General features: G+C 38.3%; 1 protein-coding gene across 4 annotated transcripts in view; it reads right to left on the bottom strand.

The window, feature by feature from the left end:
- The window catches only part of LOC137274572 (rho GTPase-activating protein 7-like), a 152,004-nt gene that overhangs the window by 95,208 nt on the left and 31,811 nt on the right, over positions 1 to 24,985 (bottom strand). For 2 of the 4 annotated variants that reach the window (XM_067807833.1, XM_067807832.1), the window contains one exon: positions 21,581 to 23,044. In XM_067807833.1, coding sequence (XP_067663934.1) covers positions 21,581 to 23,044 — 1,464 coding nt within the window. Of the gene's footprint in view, positions 1 to 9,205; positions 9,548 to 19,401; positions 19,578 to 21,580; positions 23,045 to 24,985 lie in introns of those variants that run through there. The other 2 variants (XM_067807835.1, XM_067807834.1) reach the window with 2 other exon arrangements.

The following is a 24,985-nucleotide window of genomic DNA, read 5'->3' as shown; positions in this document are numbered from 1 at the left end:
TTTGTTGTCAGTGTGTACAACAAGTTATGATAGTGTGTTATGGCTACGTCTCTCAGAGTTGGCATCCTGACATCGTTACATGCATGTTAAGTGGACTGCGTTTACTGTGTTTGTAGCAGGAGATCCGAGTTAGTTTTGCTGGTTTGTGTCGCAGTTACCAGATCTAGAAATACAACTGGTTCTTCATACATCTCAAACAACTGTCATAATACTCAAAGTTAATGGGGATGTTTCTTTAATCAGAAACGAGTTAAGCGGCACATATTTCATCCACATCATCAGTATGTACAAAAACATATAATGACCAGATGTAATGAGTACCTGAATTCAAATCATATCCAAACTACAAAGATTATGCAAAAAATAAAGTAAACCTGAATTTCAAATTACTGAACAGTTTACATATTATTTGATACTTCAATTGAATATTTTCAAATATTTCGTGTTTGTGTGTTTGTGACGTTAAGTTGCTTTTCATGATGCTTCATATTTCCTGATTGTGTCATGATGTCCAATTCTATAGCCTTCCACGAAGCTTCATATAAATCCTATACCCAAAACATCAGTGTTATTTTTAATGGCTTTTACTGTAAGTAGTCTCTTATGACTAATATCAGCCATGACAGACATTTTCCACACAAACAACTCAACTGTCATCTGCAAACACCTGAAAGTTATTTCTGTGTCAATATTTACAGCACACCTTTTTCCAGACCTAGATTTTAAGAGATATATGATCAAACTAGGTATGTAATCCATTGTTTGGATCAGCTGTTGTTTAATTGTCAGTGTGTACGTGCGGAAGTGCAGAGTTCTGGTGTGACAGGGCCATGTTGTGAGATAGTGATAGGATTCTCCCTGTAGATACACAGACTTTGACATGACCTCACACTGCGACTTTGTCCTCGAATATCGCTTCACTCTCAAGCATATGATGTTAATATCCACAAATGGCTCAAGTCATCACATAACTCTCTCTCATCATGTTTCTGTGTCAATAAACATTAAGATGATTCTGTAACGAACTTGTTATGGAAATTTTCCAAAACCTTTTACATGCAACAGATAGCACCATTAATGGTTAAGAAAAGCACAATATGTTACCTATAAATTAATGAGTTACAACTTTTATTGTCAGAGAATATGAGAGCAACTTTAATATTTTGATGACTGACATGTACAGCCATAAATACAAACATTAATATATTTGTAACTACTGACAAGAATAATTCTTATTACCAGGTACATCAGTAAATGTATTAAGTCTATACAAGTTAGATACATCTTGAACAACATTTCTAATAAACAGAGCAAACTGCGACATTTTCAAGTCTAACATTGTTCATTGTTTTACATAGCCATAGACAATGTTTCAGCCTTTTGTAAACAATCCTGTGATTAATATTAGAATTGGGTTTCACGTACTAATGAATGATTAATGAACACTGATCCATACCCTAAGGTTACAATGACTCGACGTCAACCAAGTGAGCGAGACTGACCACATGCTCCATTCTGTTGCCTCATATGACTACACCATGTTGCTGGAGACCAGTTCTCATCCAGAATCCTGATTGACTTTAACCATATACATGTAAAGGTAAATGTTAACCAAGAGCACTTAAAAAAAAACAAACAAAAAAAACAGTGTCCACTGATATCATGACCTGACAGCATATTCAGTATTAACTGATCTAGCAGTTAATACCAGTCAAACAATCAGACCACCTCTTCAGTCAGACACTCAACATGGCACCTATATATATATATATATATATTTCAGGCAGAAATAAGGAACTACCTTTATACTGAAAATGGGCCAAAGGGATTAACGAACCAGCAGAAAATCTAGATTTCCTTCATTTAAGTCTATGGGGCAGTGAGGTAGTCTTGTGGTTAAAGCGTTCACTCATCATGCTGAAGATCCAGGTTTGATTCCCCACATGGATCTAGTATCCCCCACCATGATATTGCTGAAATAATGCTGAAAAAAAAGTATAAATCTCACAGGTGGATTTAGCAATTTTGAAAAAGGAGAGAGGAGTGTTTCCACCAAAAAAACGTACACAACTCACTCACTCGTACAGTTAAGGCTACAATATTACAGCAATATAATCTGGTTCAGGGACCTAAGTCAACATGGGAGCTACACCCATGTTCATTTTATGAAATCAAATCAAGGCAGTACTGAAATAACTGAGCACTATGTAGATGGAGGTGACCCAAATCAGCGACCAGATTTCCTCTTGGAGTTTTAAGAGAACTATAACATTTAATATACTGGGCCCAGGTACATAAAACCACTGGAAGGGCGGAAACCGTTCCTCATATTCAAAGTGTCACTCAACTGCTTCAATAATGACACATATGTCCAACGAAGCACAATTTATTACAGAACTTGTACCAGAAACTGCCCTGAGTTATGTAAATATGGTGCTTTTAACAGCCATCTAATGGACTATTTGCACAGGGGGATAATTAAATGTGTCTAAAAGTGTGTCACTTCAATAAATCACCACACTTAAGTCTCAATTTAGAATAAATTCATGTTAAATTTGGTGGTGTTACACAATATGGGTTCAGTGCATACAGGTATCTATTCTTCAAGACTCTTCTTAAGAAAGAGCAATGTGATTTTCTGGGGTATTTGGCTTTCACTACTTTCTACCAATTTGTTTTTAGAAATGCATTGGACCTAAACAAACTTTTTAACATAAACAGGCACTCAGTTGTTTACTATTATATTAGAAAAAATATGTTACCCTTCAAATATAAATTTTATTTCGCCTAACATTAAATGAAGGTCATATTGATGATTCTGGCCATGTAGCAACAGATATGACTCAGCGTATTCTGAAACTTAAAAAATCATGGAGTGAATTTATGATTCCGATCAAGAACCCCATATCATATATCATTTTCACACCCTATAACTGAGGCATGTTTTTTTTTCATTCTGATAAATCCATTAAGTTTGGAAGGATTGTAAAATACATGTACACTGGTGTACAGAACCTACAAACCATTGCACCAGTTTAGATGTGCTTGTATTTAGTTCTGATGTACTACTACTCAGTTGTGATGTGCTACTATTCACTTCAGATGTACTCGAGTTTAGTTCCGATGAACTAGTATCTAGTTCCGATGTGCTAAAGATTAGTTCCGATGAGCTAGTATTTAGTTCAGATGTGCTAGTATTTAGTTCAGATGTGCTACTATTCACTCCAGATGTGCTAGAATTTAGTTCAGTTCAGATGTGCTAGTATTTAGTTCAGATGTGCTAGTGTTTAGTTCATATTACTGACAATAGCAACACAAATATATTTGAGCTGTTGGAACATGGTATGTCTCTTACAGGTGTACTGGTTCATCAGGATTTCACTTTAGATTGGTTGCTTGAACAGGTTAGCTTTACATATTATCACTTGGGCATAAGCCTCCATCCCATGCTGAGTAAACTAACACTTTAACCATTAGGCTACAATGATCTAGTCAATTACAAAGATCTTACTCCAGTCACTCTCTTATTCATTAGTGAGTGACTAAGGTTTAACTCCACTATTACCATTAACCAAACTAGGGAAGGAGAGCATACCATAACCTCACTGTACAGACCTGGGCATCATATCCAGGTATTTGGTGTGCTGAGTGAATACCTCAACCACTTAACTTAAACACATATCTCCATGAAGTAAGATAAATTTAACTGCAATAAAGGTTGTAGCATAAAATTGTATTCTCAAGCTCAACTCGATTATTTATCTATTGCAGAAAATATGTTAAAGATTTCCTGGTCTTTCCATTGGTTTGGGAACAGCTGAAGTACGTGTTCATTTAAAGAATATTTGTGTGATATTTTAAACTCATGCTTACTGGTTTGGATTACCTTAATTAATCAGCTCACATGCAAACCCTAGTATAACACATGGATGATGATATGTAGATTATTTACATGAACATGTTTTGGACAGGCTAGACACACAAACACTTAACAGATAGGTCACATGACCACAAAGGATTTGATGGATAGTGGCATGTTGTATACTGACCACCAGTTCAGCATATTGTGAGTGTGAACTGCCATGATACTGCCCAACATGTTGATCGTGTTGTGTTGATCGCACAGGAGGCAAGGCAGCTGAACACGTGCACAAACATAGTCTGTCTCAAACATGCTGATACAGCATGTTCTTGGATAATTGGGCGACAGTTGCCATGGAGATAGCTTCAGATTTTCATTAAAAAAAAATCCGACAGTTGCCATGGAGATAGCTTCAGATTTTCATTAAAAAAAAATCGTCTCAAATAACAGACAAGCGCTGGTGTGACAAATTCCATGAAGGCCAAGCATGTAGACACGCTGACCCTAATTGAGTTCACAAAGCTCTAACTGCACCATCAAAATACAAAAATGTGGCCTCTAGTTTCTAATTAAGTGAGTGAGTGAGTGAGTGAGCGAGCAAGCAAGCAAATGAATGTCTTAAACCCCAAACAAACTATGTCAACAAAATTCTTTCTGGCAGGTTCAAAAAAGATCACATCATTTCAGAAGCTATATATACTGAATAAAAATTATATGCAATTTTTTTTCATATGTAACACATATTGTATGCATAATTACCTATAATTCCTGCAAACATATTGCTCATATTTACTCCAAGATGCAGCTATTTAGAACTCTGGTTCAAGTTTGGATTTTGTACATTCTGAATTATTTCTCGATTCTTGAACTCACATACAACTCATGCAAAAGTTTGATGTCACCTTGAACAGCATTCATTCCATTTATATGAGCATACCAGCTTAAAGTGGGAGAAAGCTGTAAGTGAGTAAGTGAGCTTACTGTTACACCGCACTCAGTAATATTCCAGCAATATGGTGGTGGTCAGTACATAATTGAGTATGGACCAGATAATTCAGTGATCGACAGCGTAAGCACAATTGGGAACCACAATGCCTTCAGTGATGCAGGTCTTAGATGTTTCTGAAACCCTTAAGCATGGGTATGGTGCAGACAAACCTAAAACCCAAACCAGGATTCAAACTCAGACTCACTGGACCCTAATATACTTACTTAATGCAGTGATTGAACCCTGAGACAAATCAGCCACTCTTGGTCCAAGGAAGGAAGAAACATGACCTCTAGAGGTCATCTCATTGCTCTTACAATACCTGTAATGTTTCACAATCTGGTCACCCATCCAGACTCATATCCTTTGAACTTTGAACAAAACTATTATTGTAGACTATCAAATGAAACAGTGTCCCTACTTGAGACATCATCACCTAGACTGAACCATAACAGAGGGCTGCCAATAGGGGACATGGCAGCTCCTACAACTTGAAGAGCTTTGCTATCATGTCACTGCCTCAGAACAAAGATGCTGAACGAACCCCTGCCCTCCTCAATAGCTATGGGAGGGAGGACAATAGCCAGGTACTCTTGTCAACATTCTCTATCTCTCTCTCAATCCCCTAATCCCTAACCTTGGACCCCTGGTCTCAGATCCCCTGTGGCATACTCTCAGCAGGGAGGCCTGCCCAGTCAACATGATACCCTTGTCTAGATATGGACAAAATCTCAAGTTTGATTAATTTCAAATTAATTTTCTCCTTTGATGTTTCAAAACTTTTCTCACATACTTTGCTGGAAATTATGTTCTCAAAAGATCGAAATTAATAAATTTTACATATGACATATTTGTGTCCTTTCATGTTTCAAACTTAATAAGTTCATAAATGTTTCCATATGATACATTAGTGTCATTGTAGAGCAATGTACTATTCTAATGAAGTATATATACTCTTATAGTCATCTACTTCTGATGATAATAACATGCATTTTAAATATAACTTTAGTACATGGTTACACCCATCTAGTGCATATTTGGTTATGTTTACTAAGGTGCGTGATCAGCTTCAATAAAAGGTTCTATACATGAATACTACCCAACAGACATTACAGAACACTTTATTAGATAGATGACATTGCCATGACAGATAAGTAAAGTCATTGTGGTTGTTGGTTGAGGAGTATATCTATTTCAGTGCATGGATCTGCTAACTTCAGTGAATGTTCATGTGTTTGTACCTACTTCAAGATGCTCGTACTATAAATATATTATATATTATATATTGTTCAAAATGAAGTTTCTGAAAAAAGTATATAACATATTGCCTTCAACTTAATTGATGAGTAACAAACAAACCCTCTGGTCATAAATTCTGCCTATAAAATCTAAGTCACTGAAAGAATCTTATACTAAATACAAGTTTAGATCAAATATAATTCCTCAAAAGAAATAAATGAGACATTAAGAGTCAATTAACTTTGAAGTATAAACCTGGGATTTAGCTTCGCCCTGTGCAGTCAATATTTGTGACTCTCCTACTCTATAAAAGATTAAGACGTAAATCTCACCAAGAGGGTCACAAATCCACATGAAATCAGTGTTCAATGAAAATGGTCAAGAAAGATAAACAATAGTTACCAGGATTAGGCTGAGACCATGATGAATGTCTGCCCAACTGATGGACAAAAAGGATCATGACACCAACCTGTGTCCAGTTGAACAACCACAATGACTTCATCAAATAGACTTGGTCATGATGGGCTACCTTCAAAGAGTCCTGAACTTACAGGGAGGAGTACAACAGGAAGTGCCCCTGGACACATCTTGTTGTGGATGGAGGACTAGGTGGTGGGTGGACAATGTCCACTTTCTGTTCATCAGTGTAATCATGGGTTATCATGGTGAAGTGTTCTAGAGATGCAGCCCCTGGGTATGTCTGATCCATTACTGGCACTCTTCAGACGTACAAATTGCTGGGGAGGTGCTCAAGGGGACATCGTTGCCATACTACTTATCATTCAAGAAAGAGTGAGTGAAAGTTGTTTCACACTGGGCATGGATATTTCAACTAGACCGTGACAGCTTATAAATACCTGAATACTATCCCACAAAATCAGACAGTCTGAATTCTAAAACAATAACATCAACTAGTGACAGTCTACACACTAAGACAATCCTTCTTCTGGTACTTTAACAATCACTTATTAGAGAACACAAATATAGCTTCACATGAGGGGCACCTGTTCAATGCCTATAAAAGGTTGGATGTATGTCATAATGAGGATCTGCAGAAGATACTGTTTAGCATCTAGAAAAACTAGGACAAAAATCCTGTTTGGACAAGGTATGTTACAGTCAGACATAATTTCTACAACAGCCTGATATAATTATCCTGATGAGGCAGCATTTTTAGACAAAATTAAATCTACCAATAATATCATCTGATAGAACTGCTGTTATTATCAATATTTTTCTGAAAATGAACCTCTCCATTCATCACACCTATCCAAGTCTGTTCTTAGTAATGCATTTTCACAATGTCATCATGTCTTCTGGTAAATATAACACAAACTGCTGCTCAAGCTTTGAAACTTGCACATAAGATCATCAATCATGTTTAATCTTTCAGCAAATTATAATCCTTCATCAATAACAGCAAGACCCAAAAAGATCTTCTGTAAGCAGCTGTATCTCAGCTCAACACTGTCATTCCTTTGCTTTAGCGTGACTTGTTCTCATCACATTATTGTTCATATCACCCAGCTTGGCGGGCATGTTTAAGACACAACCAGCACCCAGTGTAAATAAGAAACAACCTTACGAATCCAAATCTTTTCAACTATGCACATCAAAGCAACAGAAAGTTCTATAAACGGTCATCACTGACTCTATTCTTCTTTAATTTGTGCCAAAGAGTTTTGGCCAAAGTCCATCAAAGGCAGAGATAATCCCAAGACAATACAACCCAAAACGTCACAGCTCACCTGAACGCTCATGTCCTGAAGTATGACATCTCAACAAGCACATCCCTGATGAATGTCGCACTCATAGATGAAGAGACAACCACACATTAAATCAACCCTTCGATCAATGCCAGACAATTTTCTACTGCAGCCTTAAAAGATAGCTTCCACGTCAGACACCTGATACTTTGGTCCCCGGGGAGTGAAATTGATGACAAAATCGCCCTCCGAATCTGTGTCATTAGGTTGATGAGAAAAAGAATGGTGTCTGCATCAGTTTCAAAATTTAATGAAAAGCTCTTTTGTCCCCTATTTACAGTTAGTGTAAACTATTCAATAAAGCCACTCTGTCTGCACAGTGGCTCTTCCACATGCAATATCACTTCATTAATCAAATGTTATTAAATGTAATTTAGAAGTAGAGGGCAGTGCCTTCATCTTTGTTTGATTTCAATATGTCCCTGCTGGAAGAACATACAGTTTGGTTTTTTTAAATAATCTAATGATAACTGACAAAATCTTCACAAATATGAAACAGACCTAAAAATATTAACAATCATCAGGGGAACAAAATGACATGAGACTAAAATATTTTAACTCTTGAAATTGGTCAGAAAGATCAAGAAAATATTTAAATGACTGATGTAGCTATCAACCTTCGTACACATGCTGAATTTATCTTACATCATTACTCATACAGAAACAAATTTACAAATTATTAACAGAATCTAATTCTACATGAACATTTCACATATACTGAGCCCACAAAAACACCCAAAATTAGGATCATGAATATGTTCATGAATATTAGTAGGGATTACAGAGAATACAATATATGTCATACTACTAAAATGTTCATGATCCTTCAATATGCACATTTTATGTCATTCCTAAAGTTTCAGGCAAATGAAGTTTAGGCATATAGGACAAAGAAATATTTCATATTTATCCATAATTTCCCTCCAAATTTCAGCAAGTCATCTGTAAAACGCAGTTAAAAGGAGTATCCACTGAACCCTGACTTTTAGTGCTGCTGGAACCTACTGAATGCCAAGTAACCAAGGCAAACAATTTCACATTAAAACTCAATATGGATCATCTTTATAGTCGGTTGCTGAGATTTTCGGAATTTGAAATTCATATTCCTTTCAAGAAATCTTTTGAAATTTTCGGCAAGTGTGGACGAGCAAAAACTGTTTGCTTTGATTGAGGCACAAGCGAGCTGCATATTTATAAAGATTTTAGCCCTGAGTTACGTGCTGTGCTTGGCTCCTTGCTATGAGGACTGCTGAGAATGATTGTAAAGCTGCAAAAACTCTTCCAGCAGAGGGTCACATTCCCCGTGGCCACGGAAGAAAAGTTTGTCTAAAGTAAAAAGTTGTGGCGTACCTGCAATGTCCATTTTCCTCCGTCTTCACTGCCACACAACAGTGACAGCGACTTGATATAAAAACATACATCAGCCATGGTAAAGAGTCATGCCACTAACAAGTCAACGTCCAGGTAAGCTCAGGTAAAACACAGGTACAACTCTCAACACGTTCCAAGTGTGTAAACTGTCGTCCAGCGCACAGGGTCAAATCATGTCCTATAATCTCTCATGGTCCAGCTTTACGAGTGTGTAGGAGCACTTTCTTTGCCTGTCGTGTCCATGATATTGAGCTATGACTGCCAGTTCATCCACGGACATACCACACTCGAGATCGCTACTTCATTGATACTCCCTACCTGAGAGTGGGCCAGTCCATTGTCACATGGGGTTGACAGGTACACTTAACTAACCTCAGCTGGCAAGGAATGAACCCAACTGTGACCATTTCATTCAGTAAATATGCCACAGAAGATACATATTTTTTTTAGGTCGCAATTTAGAATGTGCACTTAGTTCATTTATACATCTTTATTTTGCTGCATACAATCTAAAGGTTAAACATTTAATCAAAGGAAATCTTGTTCACTATTACAGTGAAAGACTTCCACAGTAGCTCTACAGTTTGATCAGAATCTTGTTAACATGAAACTGCTAATCAAACACTGTGTCCCAAACAAAGATGCTTGCTCTTATTCACAGACAAACAGATAATAACTTATATAATTACAAGGGAAAATTCAGCTTAATGCTTGTAAATTCTTGACGTGTTACTATTAATCCACCATTTGCACTTAAATCTATAGAATATTTTACCCACAATTAATATTAATAATATTAATAACATTTTGAAAGACAAAAACTACTTCAGTATTTTTATTAAAGGGAAACACTCATGCATTAATTAAACCACATTTGTTGTCACTGTTGGGTAACCAATTTCTGTATTAATTATTCAGTGAGTGAGTCATGCAAAACACATTGTATGAATGAATCCTAAATAAATCAATGTCTGTAGAAAGCAGATAGTAGGAACCCTGGTAACTTTAATTACTGTGCAGTCCATAGACGACTTGGTATTTGGGCATATGTCATCATGTTCTCGGCAATAACCATTTCATCTGTGAGCTATCTTGAGATAATTGTAATTGCTCCAGATTTTGTAAATAGGAGGTTCATTACCATTAAGGATTACGGATTATTGATGTTACTGAGGTCTGGCTGCAGTTTGATTTACTGTGTATGTGTTTTCTTGTGAGTGGGTGAGTGAGTATAGGAATGGGTATGTGAGTGGATATGTGAGTGCAGGAATGGATGAGTGGGTGGGTGGTTGAGTAAGTGAGTGAGCAAGCGAGCAAGCGCTTAACAATTTCAGTGTTTAAGCTCAATCATGAATTGTCAGTTTTTCTGCTGTTTCTGACCGTGAGGTTCAGGAAAAAGACTTTCTGACTAATAAATCAATGCTTCTTCTCCAAAGATTTATATGTATATATAATTCCATGTTTACACCAGTGCAGAAGTTAATCCATTCCCTGCAGTGTTTGTGGTTTGCACAGATAGCAGTAGAACACCCCCAACATTTCCATATCAATTTCCAACTTGTCAAACACACCTGTCACACAAAGTGTGAGAAGAAATTCATCTGCTTAAAAATGTAGTTCTTTCACTACCACTGAAATTTCAACATAAAACAGACATAATAAACCCAAATAAAAACAAAGTCATATTATTTTTTTCTTTGAAAAGTCACCTTTACTTTCACAAGATTATATGACCTACTGAACATTTATTCTTCCAATATCAAATGCTCCCCAAATGAGACAGTTCATGCCGGCTGTCTCTGAGCCTCAGTTCCATTCAATCGGTGAAATAACCTGAGGGATATATTGCATCAGGAATACACCATATTTCATGAAGCTGCCACAATAGGTGGCAGCTTGGCAGGGATGCAGATTAATTCAGAAACATAATCAGGCTTGACTACTTCTCATGCCACAGGAGTATATTCCTAGAGTAGATCGGATTACATGTAACACATGCAGTGTTATGTCAGAGTGGTCTGACCACGTGTCATGGCCTCCATGGACCTGGATGACATGGCACAGACAGATACGTATCTCTTATTGTGATCACCATCACACTCACATACATCTTCTGTAAGATTACCAGCAGGATTATCTCCTACCTATTGACCATACCATCGTGATAAGAATTTAATAACTGGGGCTCATAATTAGCTCCACAAACTGAACTCATCATTATATCTCAGAGCCTGTAGGGGACCTCAGACCTCTGCTTCCATAAATGTCAATAATAGTTGTCTCTTTAAACATCATTTTCATGAGTGAGTGAGTGAGTGAGTGTGTGTGTGTGTGTGTGTGTGTGTGTGTGTGTGTGTGTGTGTGTGAGAGAGAGAGAGAGAGAGAGAGAGAGAGAGAGAGATGTGTCCTTTTGAATACAATGTTTACCAAATTGCCTAATGGGATTGAGCGGTGGAGTAGCTGAGTGGCATTTGCTCGTCACATCGAAGGCATAGTTTTTATTCCCCATATGGGTTCAATGCTTAAAAGCCACTTCTGTTTTTCCTTGCTATGATGGAATATTGCTAAAAGTGCCTAAAAACCTTCCTCTTCTCTTACTTATTAGAACTGGAGGTTAAAGTGTTCTATAACCTGCCTCTGCCCTGGTATCAAAAGCCTGGTACAAAATGTCTGATCAACAATTGTTTTACAAGAGCTCAGATAAAAAGCCATTCAGATCCACATGTGAAATGATCTAACACATACACTGAAGGTGACTGAAGCATAAATCAAAGATAAAAACATCAGAAGTAATGCATGAACAGACTGAAAGAAATACTACATACAGGACTTATCACAGAGCGATGAAGGTGTACTGCAATAATTGTCAAACAGTATATCACGCGTCTAACCATGGGCCTGGGTAGTGTACAGGGTATGCTTCTAAGCAAACACCCCAGGTACTCATCCAATCCCTTTCAGCAAGCTCTACTAAAATCACAACTGTAGATTTACCAAGATTCTGGCTGCTCCCCATAGTAGGAGGTGGTGGGGTAGCCTAATGGTTAGCCGAGCTGAAAACCTTGGTTTGATTCCCCTCATGGGTACAATGTGTGAAGCATATTTCTGCTGTCCCTTGCAATGACAATGCTGGAATAGTGGTGAAGTGGCATAAAACTAGACTCACTCACTCACCCATACATGGGGCACGGTGGATACAATGTGTTTCCATGGTGACAGCTATCACCAACATGCATGATTGCTCATACTATCAGCAGTTGGCATGCACAGACACAATGGTTTGCAAGCCATCCTGCCATACCTGGCAAATCACTTAAACTATCCTTAATGATCCAGTATTGTAAGTGTGATTTGAAACTTACCAGATCAAAGTATTTCCAGCCTGTTGAGTAGAAGGCCACCAAAGTAGAATTTACAACACCCAAGCTCATTAATTAACACTATAGTCTACATGAAACAAATCCCCAAGCTATAGCATGATGTAAAATGTACCTTTTATTGAACTATTAATCTGGTTAACAAGCAACAAGGAATTATATGACAGTCATAGAAGATTAAGTTTTCAGTGCGAACTGCACAGGGGGTGAAGGGACTGATGTATAGAAACAAACTCTTTACGCTTAGTGTCATTGTTATGCCATTCTACATTTGTTGACAAATATTGACTCAACATTAAACCCTCAATGTTGAGGGTTTACAAAGCCTTGGCTGGGTCTGACTACTTGAGGCTGGATGAGGCACTGACACGGGTTCTTTGTGAGGGTAGCTTCACACACAGGGCCCAACTGATAGCATACCCTCAGGAAAGAGGGTTTGGGTGGCAAGGTAGTGCAGTCATATTGATGCAGGGTGGGTACATGGTTGTACACCTGGATAACTTAACAATATCACAGGTAACTGGGTGTAGGGGTATTCATGTTGTAGAAGAGTACAGAAAGATACATAATGTTTTTTTATCATAGGTGTATTGCAATAAATTGCTTGGAATGGTAACAGGAGGGCTGAAGGTTAAGATTATTTGATGTGAGAAGTATAGTGTTACTGAGTTCATGGTGTTTCAGCAAGCATGGGGGGATACTTTCATGGATAATGGCAAAGGGTGTTCTTTAGATTATGGGTATTTAATGGACCTTGATAAAGGGGTGTTCTGTGGGATGTGTATTTTTTTGTTCAATGTTTTAGTGACATCCTGCGATGTAGCGCAGGAAATGAAACAATGGCAACAAGTTTTAGACCAAACCTACACTCTTGTAAACCCAGAAGCAGTCATTGTAAGTGATGAGAGAGTGAGTGAGTGAGTGAGTGAGTGAGTGAGTGAGTGAGTGAGTGAGAGAGTGAGTGAGCAAAGCAACGTAAAATACACTGAAAAAACCCGAATAGTCTAACCTTATGTTCTTAACTTTGTATTACGTGATTGCTCCAAGTCAATGACACGTCTTTCTTGATTTGGAGTTAGATTACTGCCACTCTGACAATGTAGGAAGAAAGACGATGGTGATTCTGGGCAGAAATCCTAGAACATGGATATGCTGCACATAAACCAAGAATTAAAACAAAACTGAATTTGGAAATGCAAAACCATGATAACAGGATTCTGCCATTCCTAACTGACACAGCTCTGAATATTGATTTATGTGGGTGAGTGAGTTCAGTTTTATGACACACTCAGGAATATTTCATCCCTATGGTGGCAGTCTGTAAATAATCAAGTCTGGTTCAGACAAACCTGTGACCAACAGCATGAGCGTTGATCTAGGCAACGATGACGTTTCAAACAAGTCAGCAACTTGCTTCATTTCTGCTCCATTTAACATGAAACAGAAATATATACCAGACCTTAACAAACAGCAAAGACCATTTTAACAGTAACAAAAAATAACAGCCTACCATGAACAATTGTTGTTATTTATGTACCCTTAAGTGTCAGTGTATATAATCAATGTCCAAGTATGAGTCATGAATTGTTATTTGCTGCAGGAAGTATGTATGTTATGTGAGTTTATGGGACCCGGTTGGAGGATGCTTTCTGTTTTCATATTTTGCCAGATCATATTGCTTCTTCTCAAAGGAGGCTCTTATAAACATCATTATGCATTCCTGTACAAGGGTATCCAGATTCCAACACTGTCTGTTCTAAAGAGTGAGTGAGTGAGTTTAGTTGTACTCTGCTTGTAGCAATATTCCAACAATATATATATATTATATAATATGGTGGGGAGCACCAGAAGTGAATTTCACTGTTCTAAAGGACACATACTACTGAAAAAAGTAAAGGATCGCCAAACTTTTCCACATTACTGTTGTTTAAGTTGTGCTGTTTAATACTTGACATAAAATCAAATAAAATGTAAGCAGTTTATTTCTTGTTCATACTGGTGATACGCTGCACATCCTGTTGACGTATCACCAAAATGTAAATAAACGGGAGTGAATAAAAGAATCTAACAGCACTGACCAGCACATCGCAAGTCTCCTTAACCTTCAGCCTGCTGAATTAATTTCAGCATGAGTCGCTGTTAGGAGGTGGTTGATTTCAAACAGGTCACTGTTGGGCAGTGTGGTACCCTAGTGGTTAAAGCATTTTCTCATTATGCAGAGGACCCCGGGGTTGTGCACCAGAATGGGCTTCACATGTAGTGCCAACTTGGAATATTAACCCAAATAGTGGGATGACATGAACACTTTAACCATTTCCCTACCTCACATGCCACCATGGGAAATGAACATAAAATCACAAATCCTAAGAAAAAATATAACATTAAGAAAACAGAGACTAAAACATATAAAAGCAAGTGATAAAACTGGAGACAGTCTGGGATATTAAAGACTTCAGTACAGCTGGATAGACAGGAGACATATTTGCTGGAACATAGATGGGACATGTAATTAAGATCGTGGTGAATCACAGCATGTTTCCTGTGTGACAATATAGCTTATATACACTAGCCAGAAACACAGCCCCGCCTCATGACACTGTTTGGTATGAGTAACAGGCCTCCAAGAGAGTGTTAAAATCATCCTGATACCTTACACTAAAAGGGAGGGATAGGGAAGTCTTGTGGTTAGAGTTTTCTGCCTGTAACACCAAAGGTCCAGGTTTCATAAGTTCAGTGTGGGATATTAACAAATTATCATGGGTTTGTGACAAGTCAAACGCACATGCATCTGTGTAACAAATCCTGAAATGACAAGTTGGTTACTCGTACGGCTAACTCACAACTGTTAGTACTCATGATCCTAAAGACCAGCATGAGTGAGTGACTTGGGTTCAATGCCACGACACAGAAGAACCTTTAATATCACATGTAAAGTCAGTCAGTGTAGTCTGTGACTTATCACTATTTGGCTTCTGTTTCCAATATATTATTGTGGGTTATCTGTGAGTTGATTTTAAAGTCAGTGTTTCTTTACACGGATGTCATCAATGAAGTGTTTCTGTAGGCATCACATGTCTGTGAATGCACCTGGCAGGTTAGCTAAATCCTGTGTTTCCCATAAATTTTACAATGTAAGGAAATACATCCTGTCTAATGACAATAGTTCTTGGCTCAAGAATAGCAACAAAGTGAGTTCATCGTCTCACAATACAACTGTCCTAAGTATTTATTACAACAGATGCTACTCTCTGACCTCATGATGTTAGTGAGTCAGTGAAGAATTATGTCAGATTATATAAATAATTGAAGCTTTGTGCTGGCAGTTGGCAAACCTCGGACAATTCATGTTATCAGGCCCAAAATTTATGGCCCATGAAACTTTTAAAAAATGAGAAAATAGAGAAACGATACTTTAAGAATATTTTTATGCCTGCCATCCCCCAAATCTTCTGTGTGCAGTAAACAGTAATAAGGTAAGTTTGTCATCAGAACTTAATTCTTTATGGACGTAACAGTGTCTATGCAGTGATGATTGATAGAGGCACTGTTCAAGCCTCAGCTAGGTACCTAGCCATGTTATTTCTGAATTGTGCAAATATTTTCCACACCAAGCTGAATTAATAACAAATCCATAACCAAGCTAAACAATTGTACAAACAACCATGAAAACTCAAGAAAACAGTTGAAACCAGTGGTCAGTAGCTTCACCCAAACTGGATATGGCCAGTAGCCATTGTTGCCATCCAATTTCAATTATAGACAACAATTCAGGGTAATATTCTTCATCCATCCACCAGCACTAAACACGGATCTGATGTCTGCACATGCTTCTAGTCACATACCCTGTACAGCAGAGATAGGTTATCAGTGGTCCTGCTGTGGAGGGTGAAGCAGCTGGGTTGGCAGTGGGGGTGTGTGGAGGAGGTGATAACACACTCCTCGTCAAGGGGGACAAAGTTGGAGAGCTTGTTCCTGAGAGCCTCACGGTCTATGTTATGACATGCATTTGAACATATGACCATGACCTTACTGGGACATCCTATTCTCCTCAGACAAACAAAACAGGTGCTTGTTTAGAATCATACTTTGTTGGTATTAATGTAATCATTGTTCAACATATTGAAATACAACTGACTGTGTATTTCATTGAGGGGATAGTCACATGAGTGGGTGTCCTTTCACTACACAGGTCCCAAGTTCTACTCCCAACATGAAACCCATTCTTGACGTCCCTGCCATGATGTGTCTGCAATAATGCTAAATGTGACAACACTATTTATTCACCTGCTCATTTATCATCTAAGCCCAAATCTACTTTTGTTCAATATTCAAAGAGTGAGTGAGTGCATGAGTGTGGTTTCACGCTGCTTTTAGCAATATTCTAGCCATATCACCACATCAATGACACCACAAATGTGCATTTTACCCATTGTGTCCATGTGGGGATTCGAACCCAAGTCGTCAGCATGGCAAGCAAATGCTTCAGTCTCTAAGCTACCACCCCACCCCAAAAATACAAAGATGTGGACTGCTCGTGATAGCAGAGTTTGCTCATCATGATGAATGACCAGGTCTGACATGGGCACAAAGTGTGGAACCAATTCCTGATAACATTTGCCATGATATTGCAAACGGAATCAGATACACCTTTCAGATGTAATGTTAGTCATATGACAAGATATTCATCATTGCTTTCTAAAACTAAAAAATCACCATCTGACTGAGCATTGGTATGAGTGAAGATGTGACATAATGCATGTTTACCCTTCCTTATCCTAGATGACAATTCACTGTGACCCATGTTTGATAGAATACTGCCCTCCAGAGAGCCAAGCTGACTGTTTATCTCGTGCCTCGTACACTGACGTGTTTATTTACAAGCAATACTACTACATGCATGTGACTATTGACATCCTTCATTGATAAATGTGGCAGACATCAAGTCCTCCCTATCTGTGCAGCAGACACTGAGTCCAGCGTAGAGATACATACATGCAGTTTTACACAAACCACCCAGTGATGATCAGACACTGAGTCCAGTATAGAGATACATACATGCAGTTTTACACAAACCATCCAGTGATGATCAGACACTGAGTCCAGCGTAGAGATACATACATGCAGTTTTACACAAACCACCCAGTGGTGATAAGTCTGTCATACATGGGGTGGTGGGGTAAGCTTAGTGGTTTAAGTGTTCACTTGTCACACCAAGGATCTAGGTTTGATTCCCTACATGGATACAATGTGTGAAGCACATTTCTGTTGTCCCTGCCATGATATTGCTGGAATATTGCTAAAAGCAGATAAAACTAAACTCACTCACTCAGGAATATTGCTAAACTCAGTTTCATATAGACCCTCCATCTAATATACCTAACAGTCTAAGCCCATATGGCAGATCCAAACTATCATTTTCTGCTTGCAATTGTGGAACGTTTCTGGATTCCTTTTCATCATATTTTATGAATGTATTTAGGAACCATTTTCAGGGATAAGATTTTATTCAAGGTGATGATGCAAATGCACTTTGGGTATTCCTTGATCATTGGATGTTAATCTCAATGGCATGTCACATTATCAATTTACTGGGGATCATACAATGCTTGCTGCCACTAGGCGCATCAAGTTAGTGTGGATTTCCCATCCTTACGAGGTATCCAATCACAGCTTGGTGGACTGGGACAGTGCCTAATCCTCCAAGCGATGCTAAACCACTAAATGAAGCAAGTGTAGATTTCATTGGGTTCACCTCCCATTCCCATTTTGCAGGGGTTCCTTTTCAGTATAAATGGGACTATTTGTTACTATCAAAATTATCTATATCTTCAGAGACTAAGCATCAGTATAAAGATCACAAAACAGAAGAGCGAATCCATGCTCCTACTTTCTGGATTGCCTGGTCCTCACAAATTACAGGCACTTGTTCTTTAGGCGGAAAGTTGATGTCAGCATTGTTAAACAACTTATGCTTAACAACATTCACTAAAACAACACTCATTCTAAACAACATGTCATCATAGACAGTTGTTGACTGTCCCAATACACCATGTATCGAAGACTGAGAGGAGTTTAAAGGAAGGCAACAGTTTGTTACAGTAGATACAAGATGCACAAACATCTTCACCTGTAGGGGTTGCAGTTAAGAATCAACTTCAACTATCCATGCTACAGATATTGCCAACCTATTGAACTATGGACTGGCAAACTGGAATTGGTCCCAAGAAACAGGCTAGCTATTCTCAAAATATTCATAGCCGTACAAACTTCTCAAGCCCATTCTTAACACGCTGACTATGATCAAAGTTAAGAATTCTCAGGAACATTGGCGCCAAGAAACAGGCTAGCTATTCTCAAAACATTCGTAGCCCTACAAACTTTTCAAACCCATTTTTAACACATTGGCTATGAACAAAAGTTAAGAATTCTGACTACTACGAACATTTTGAGAATAAGGACCTAGGTGCTGTGACAACGTAAAGATTTAGGTAGTCCAGTTTGGTTACTCTGTTGACTGGCTGATTATTGCCTGACTGTGCGAATCTTTACTCATAATATCAATCACTGAATTGGCTGTTCAGCAAACATAGTACTCCTGTATTGCTGGAACATTGGTAAATAACTTTATGAACAAGAAACTGAAACATCTGAGGAACATCTGTAATCATGTCACAGCAGCAGATCCTGGTTCAACAGACGGATCTTTCAGTTTCAAAACTGCTTAATAACAGATTACTTAAATTAATAATGACCCAAACCCTTCCTTAATCATTATCACTGTACAAAAATTGAACTCACCAACGACACTCCTCGTCGATGACTCCAAGTCTGATATCTCTTTTTCATGGTATATTCCATTTGGTGGGTCAACACACACACACACACACAAAATTAATCTTACAAGTCACCAATTACTGAACACATATGCACTTGTGTTGACTGCATGATGAGAACTAACTGCATGAAAGTCACACACTGATAAACTGAGACTTGATACCAGCTAGTGTACCAGGAAACTGGACAGGTCAAGTAGCAACAGGTCATCAGGCCTGGATTTGGCTCATCTGTTGACTACTCATAACGGAAAGAACAACGGATACAATAACGGAAGAATGAACGTCTCACTTCTCCCAACAGACACAGTCAAATGCCACAAGTTTCCTGATTATCGCATGCTGCTATGAAGCTAAATGTGGCATCTTTATCCTTAACATGTTATATGCCATCCTCACAATAAACACATCCTTCCTTTCACAAAAATGTATCTGTGAATGGTGTTGTGAGTTCATGTAGACCAGAAAATATATTTTAAACAGTTTGCTGATGTTTTATACACAGAATCTATTGTTTGAAACTTCCATGCGTCACTTTTAAAGTGCTGCTTTTGAAGGGTAAAAATAATATAAACACATTATTTTCTATGCCCCAGTTGTGGAACAGTAGATTCCTTATTCTAAAAGACTAAACAGAACTAATACATTTTTCACATGTTTGGACAAAGAGGTATATACAGTTGTATATTTCAAGGAGAGAGTTCACACCATTAGAGGATGTATAAGAAATCGGCCCTGGCTCACATACTAGTTAAAAGTGCACAATCATGACATCAGAGGTTGTGTGCACACGAAGCCCTGTCAGTGGTTAACCTACAGTTTAGTCTATACTGGAAATGCAGTGCCAGTAATGTGAGGGAGGCAATTTTCAGCCTGATATTAGCTGGTTCCTGGTATTTATGGCTTTCTAAATTTCTACGGACATACAGACTTTATGTTGTTTGACAGCACTCTCCACAATATTTCAGATGTGGGATAACACCATGTAAATATTCAACCTTGTACAGTGAGTGAGTGAGTGAGTGAGTGAGTGAGTGAGTGAATGAGTTAGCGTGTGTTGGGTTTTATGCCACTTTTAGAAATATTCCAGCAAAATCAAAAGCAGGGGACACCATAAATGGACTTCACACATTGTAGCCATGTGGGGAATCAAGCGGGCCTTCAGCAGGATGACTGAATGCCATAAACACTAGGCTACGCCACCACCACCAAGCTTGTACAGCACCGCAGACATGAGCACTGATCCAAACAGAGTTTGACCAAATGAATCGCATTTTTATCTTCTCAAGTTTGATTTTCAAGAATCACAGATGCCAACTTTACAAACACACTGTATTTATTCATCCAAGACACCCCGACTGACTAAATGCATGCATACAGAAGGATTGTATGAAACTTCAGTCAGTTTACATGCAAAAAAAAATCATGATTGGTTCCTTTTCACAAATGGTAATCATTACAAGACAATACAGCAGGCAGAATTTGAAATGTCAGACAACAGGTATGCTTGTATCATGTAAGGGAGATGATGGGCAAAGATATATGCCATCTCATATTAGGTGCCTGGACAAAAACAACCTAGACATGGTTTCAAATGCATCCAAAATATGACTTGTTACACTAAACAAATTAGTTTGTTTTGTTAGACTCTACTCAAGGACACAAGGAAAATTTTTATTACCATTTAGGCTACACAGAATCAACATCTGTTGGGAATTAGAGTAAGTAGGTTTGCTGCTGTTTTGAGTGAGAGAGTAAGATTGTTTTTAAGCTGCTTGCAGCAATGTTTCCAGCAACATCACAGCAGGGGACACAATAAATGGGTGAAGACTTTGCCCACTAGGTGACCCTACTGTCCTGATCATGCTTTGAATGGTATTAATATCAGATCACAATGTGACAGCTTAATGTAGGGGGTACGAATAACCTTCGAACATAAGCAGTGTGAACTGGGATTCAAACTCACAATCAGGTTCCTTGTCCACCAAAGGTACACAACGCTGTAAATTGCAGCGAGTTAGACAAGTGGGAAACCCACGACCCTTGTCGTGCACTAGGACAGAAGATCATTTCAATACAAAATACAATAATGATGGGACTATTTATATATGAATCTTTGGTCTAAGGTATGAACTTAGTCTTACCTTTTTCAGTGTAGGTGTGCTGCTTGGAGTTCCCTCCCCTTTGACTGTGTGTTGTGAGTGGGGTGAAGACTGGTGGCTGCTCCCTGGGGTGGAGATGGGTGTGTCTGAGTCGACAGGGGTACCCCGTGGGGGGATGGGTGGAGGCAGTTGTACTACTTGTACTGATTCAGTACTAAAAGGGGGTCTTCCAACAGCCAGTAGGTGACGCTGTTGTGAATACTGATATGAGCAATACCTTTTATGCATGGCATCGAGTAATGATTTTGAAATATGGGGTAAACTTCGATGAACTTGACCTTGGCCCATTGTCGTCACACCATTGCCAATATTAGCAAGACTAGCATTACGTCTGTTGAGCAAAGTGAAATGGGGGGCACTCTCAGAACTCATCATACCAACTCCCATCTTTGGTGCTAATGGTTTTGAAAAACCAGTCCCGGTTATACCATGCCATGTTCTGGACATTTCAGGACTAATTATTATGCTTTCTTCACCTGACTTCTTTGTCAAGTGCCGAGGTGGTATTCTAGGTGAGCGTCCATTTTGTTCAACTGGTTGCTTCTGAAGGCAGTTCTCACGACTTGGTTTCACCGTAGAGTCAATGCATGTGTTACACTGCATATTTTGATTTTGATCAACTTTCAAGCTTTCACTTGCTTCAGTTGTTTTGTTGCCATTTTCATTTGAGTTTGCTCGTCTGAATGGGCGTCTGCGATCCAGTACTGGAGTTGACGAGTTGACAACAACCTGCATCTCAGGGGATTTATCCTCCATTAAACTCTGCATGTTTTCATCTATAGCAATGGTCAGCTCTCCACTGAATTTGCTCGGTAGACCACTATCAGAAGACTTCCTTTGACGAGGGTTGACTCTGGTGACGATCTCCCGTGTTCGTTCAAATGACCTTGACCTTGTTGGGACTCCCTGCTTCCCGGATTCCATCAGGGCAGACTTGAGTCTCCTGTGAGTCTGTGTAGCTCTTGAAACCCTTCCATGTTTGTGCAAAGTTAACAGTTTATCTTTGGTTTGTAAGCTTTTTGACATCTTTTCTACATCTTTCACGTCTACTTTGGATGAGACTGTCTGACAACCGATGGAATTCTTCCTGGCAGTTTCAGCATGTGAATTTTGTTTTTCAGAAACACATTTACAGTTTTTATTTATTTGATCACAGTTGCTTTTTGAACAATTCTTACAAAGATACTCTTTGCATATCTTGATTGGGCTTGGTGGAACTTGGCAACCAAAGTCTGTGTAACTATGCTCAGTATCAGATAGCCCTGCTATATCTTTGCTGCATCGCGATTGGCTTTTCCTCAGATTCCCAGTATCATCACTGCTTTCTGATCGGCTCTTCCTCTTGGTCCGTTGCTGGTTGATCACATGACTGATTATTTGCTCCGTGTGATCAACTGAAGGTAGACATGATGTTGTTTTACCATCATCGTCGGAGACCACCAGCTCCTGAAAGGGATAAGGCTCACATTAGACAGAAGATTCAAGCAACAAAGACTGTTACCTATACATCCAAATGGCAACACTGCTCCTTGACTTCATGCAATACATACTACATGGTCTGAAGTCTTTATGGGCTCTACATCTAACCCTGGTGATAGTTCTTGGAATAAAACTGGCTTCACCAACATTGTGCTGACATATTGTCATATATCTGAGTCATAGTCATATCATGTGGAAGTCATCCCAGTTTTGCTGTTCTCCAGTAGTCTGCTCACAGCCCCTGAAACACAATTTTTTCCCTACTGTCAAGCCCTCTCTACAATGCTAAATCCTTAAATGAAGCAAGTCTAGATTTCCTCAGGTTCTGAATCTCTGGTATCCCTGGTGTTCGTTTTCAATTTACATGGTTTTTTCTTGTTAGCATCAAAATTATATATGATCAGACACTAGCTATAGTTTAGTTTTGCAGGTGATGAGTTCAGTGGCAAGCTGTGGATAACTGACCGAAGCTGCAGTAAAATCTCCAACAGTTCTAAGGCCTGAATGCTTGAATCATTTGAACATCTTTCACAAATGTAGTTTATTTGTTTAAGAAGTGTAATACCCATCAACAAAGAGCAACTAATTATTTAGAGAGTAAAGAAGCAAACAAATTAAAAAAAAACACACACAAAAAAAACTCATACATTTTTAATATATTCTGTACAAATTCACAGGAGATGATTTGCAACATTACTTTGAACTTCATGAAAAATAGTTTATTCATGAAAAATAAATCTCATATCTTCTGACAATATTAATGTTTACAACATAATTTAGTGACGACGACAACAGCGACGATCATGATGAATATCGTCACATATATATACACATATATTAAATATAGCTTATGAACAGAATGATTTATCACGTTATGTTGGTAAAAAAACATGGTGTCATAGAGAGGCTGTGTGGCCCACTGACGGTCATTTCAATTTATAATTCAAATACAAAAGATGCCAACGATATATCTAGGATTATCTATTTCATGCATACATAGGCTTTAATTTTGGCATATATTTTGTTATGTCTCATTACAACAAATATTGAGGTAGGGCTATAACAATAACAAAATATGAATTTTTGAGGCATTATGCAAATGAGTCACTTCTTTTTGGAAATGAAAGGAATGAGAAAGTATATTCAATGCACACTCAATGATGTCAGAAGTGGTGACATTTGAAGAATACACATTTGTATGATATCAAAAGAATACAATATTCCAACCCCCCTCAAATTTATTCAACCCACCAGAAGCTAACTAGCACAAAATGTATGACAGAGACATTCTTTAAGAAAATGGTCACTTACACCAGTTTGAATCTATGAACACAAAATAGTTATCACGTACCATTCTGGGAGATGGGTCGTCTGTGACTATCATAATGATCAAATATTCCTCCCTGAATTGGTGTTTAATCCTGTAAATGTGACATTTATCACCAGTGTAAACCCATAGTGTTAATTATGGACTGTGTACATGCCATCTATCATACACACTTCACACGTTATCACCAGCTTCCGTTACCTTTCAACTTTTATCTGATAAAAAGTATCGACCAAAGAGACGTGGCACACATCATATGTATGGATGTAAGCAGAAACTTAATGATCACGTGATCATTTGAAGGTGCTCTATACTGGATGTGATCGTAGATATATCGGCAACATAGATAACATGGGCCACCTAATGTGGTATATTTATGTTTTTAAAGGTATGTTCCTACTACAGTTGTAAATTGATAAACAGGTTTTAAAGGTATATTCCCACAATTAGGGCATTCTTATATACAGAGGATTTAAGGGTACATTCCTTCTACTGATAGAGGGTTTAAAGGTACATTCTCCCTATAGTTGTGGTAAATCTAACTGGAGACAATTTAAAAGTACATTCCTTCTACAGTTGTG

The sequence above is a fragment of the Haliotis asinina genome, chromosome 2, assembly GCF_037392515.1.
Source record: "Haliotis asinina isolate JCU_RB_2024 chromosome 2, JCU_Hal_asi_v2, whole genome shotgun sequence".
In the NCBI taxonomy this organism is placed as follows: Eukaryota; Metazoa; Mollusca; class Gastropoda; order Lepetellida; family Haliotidae; genus Haliotis; species Haliotis asinina.
Note: the sequence above shows the minus strand (reverse complement) of the source record. Positions and strands in the feature narration are given on the sequence as shown.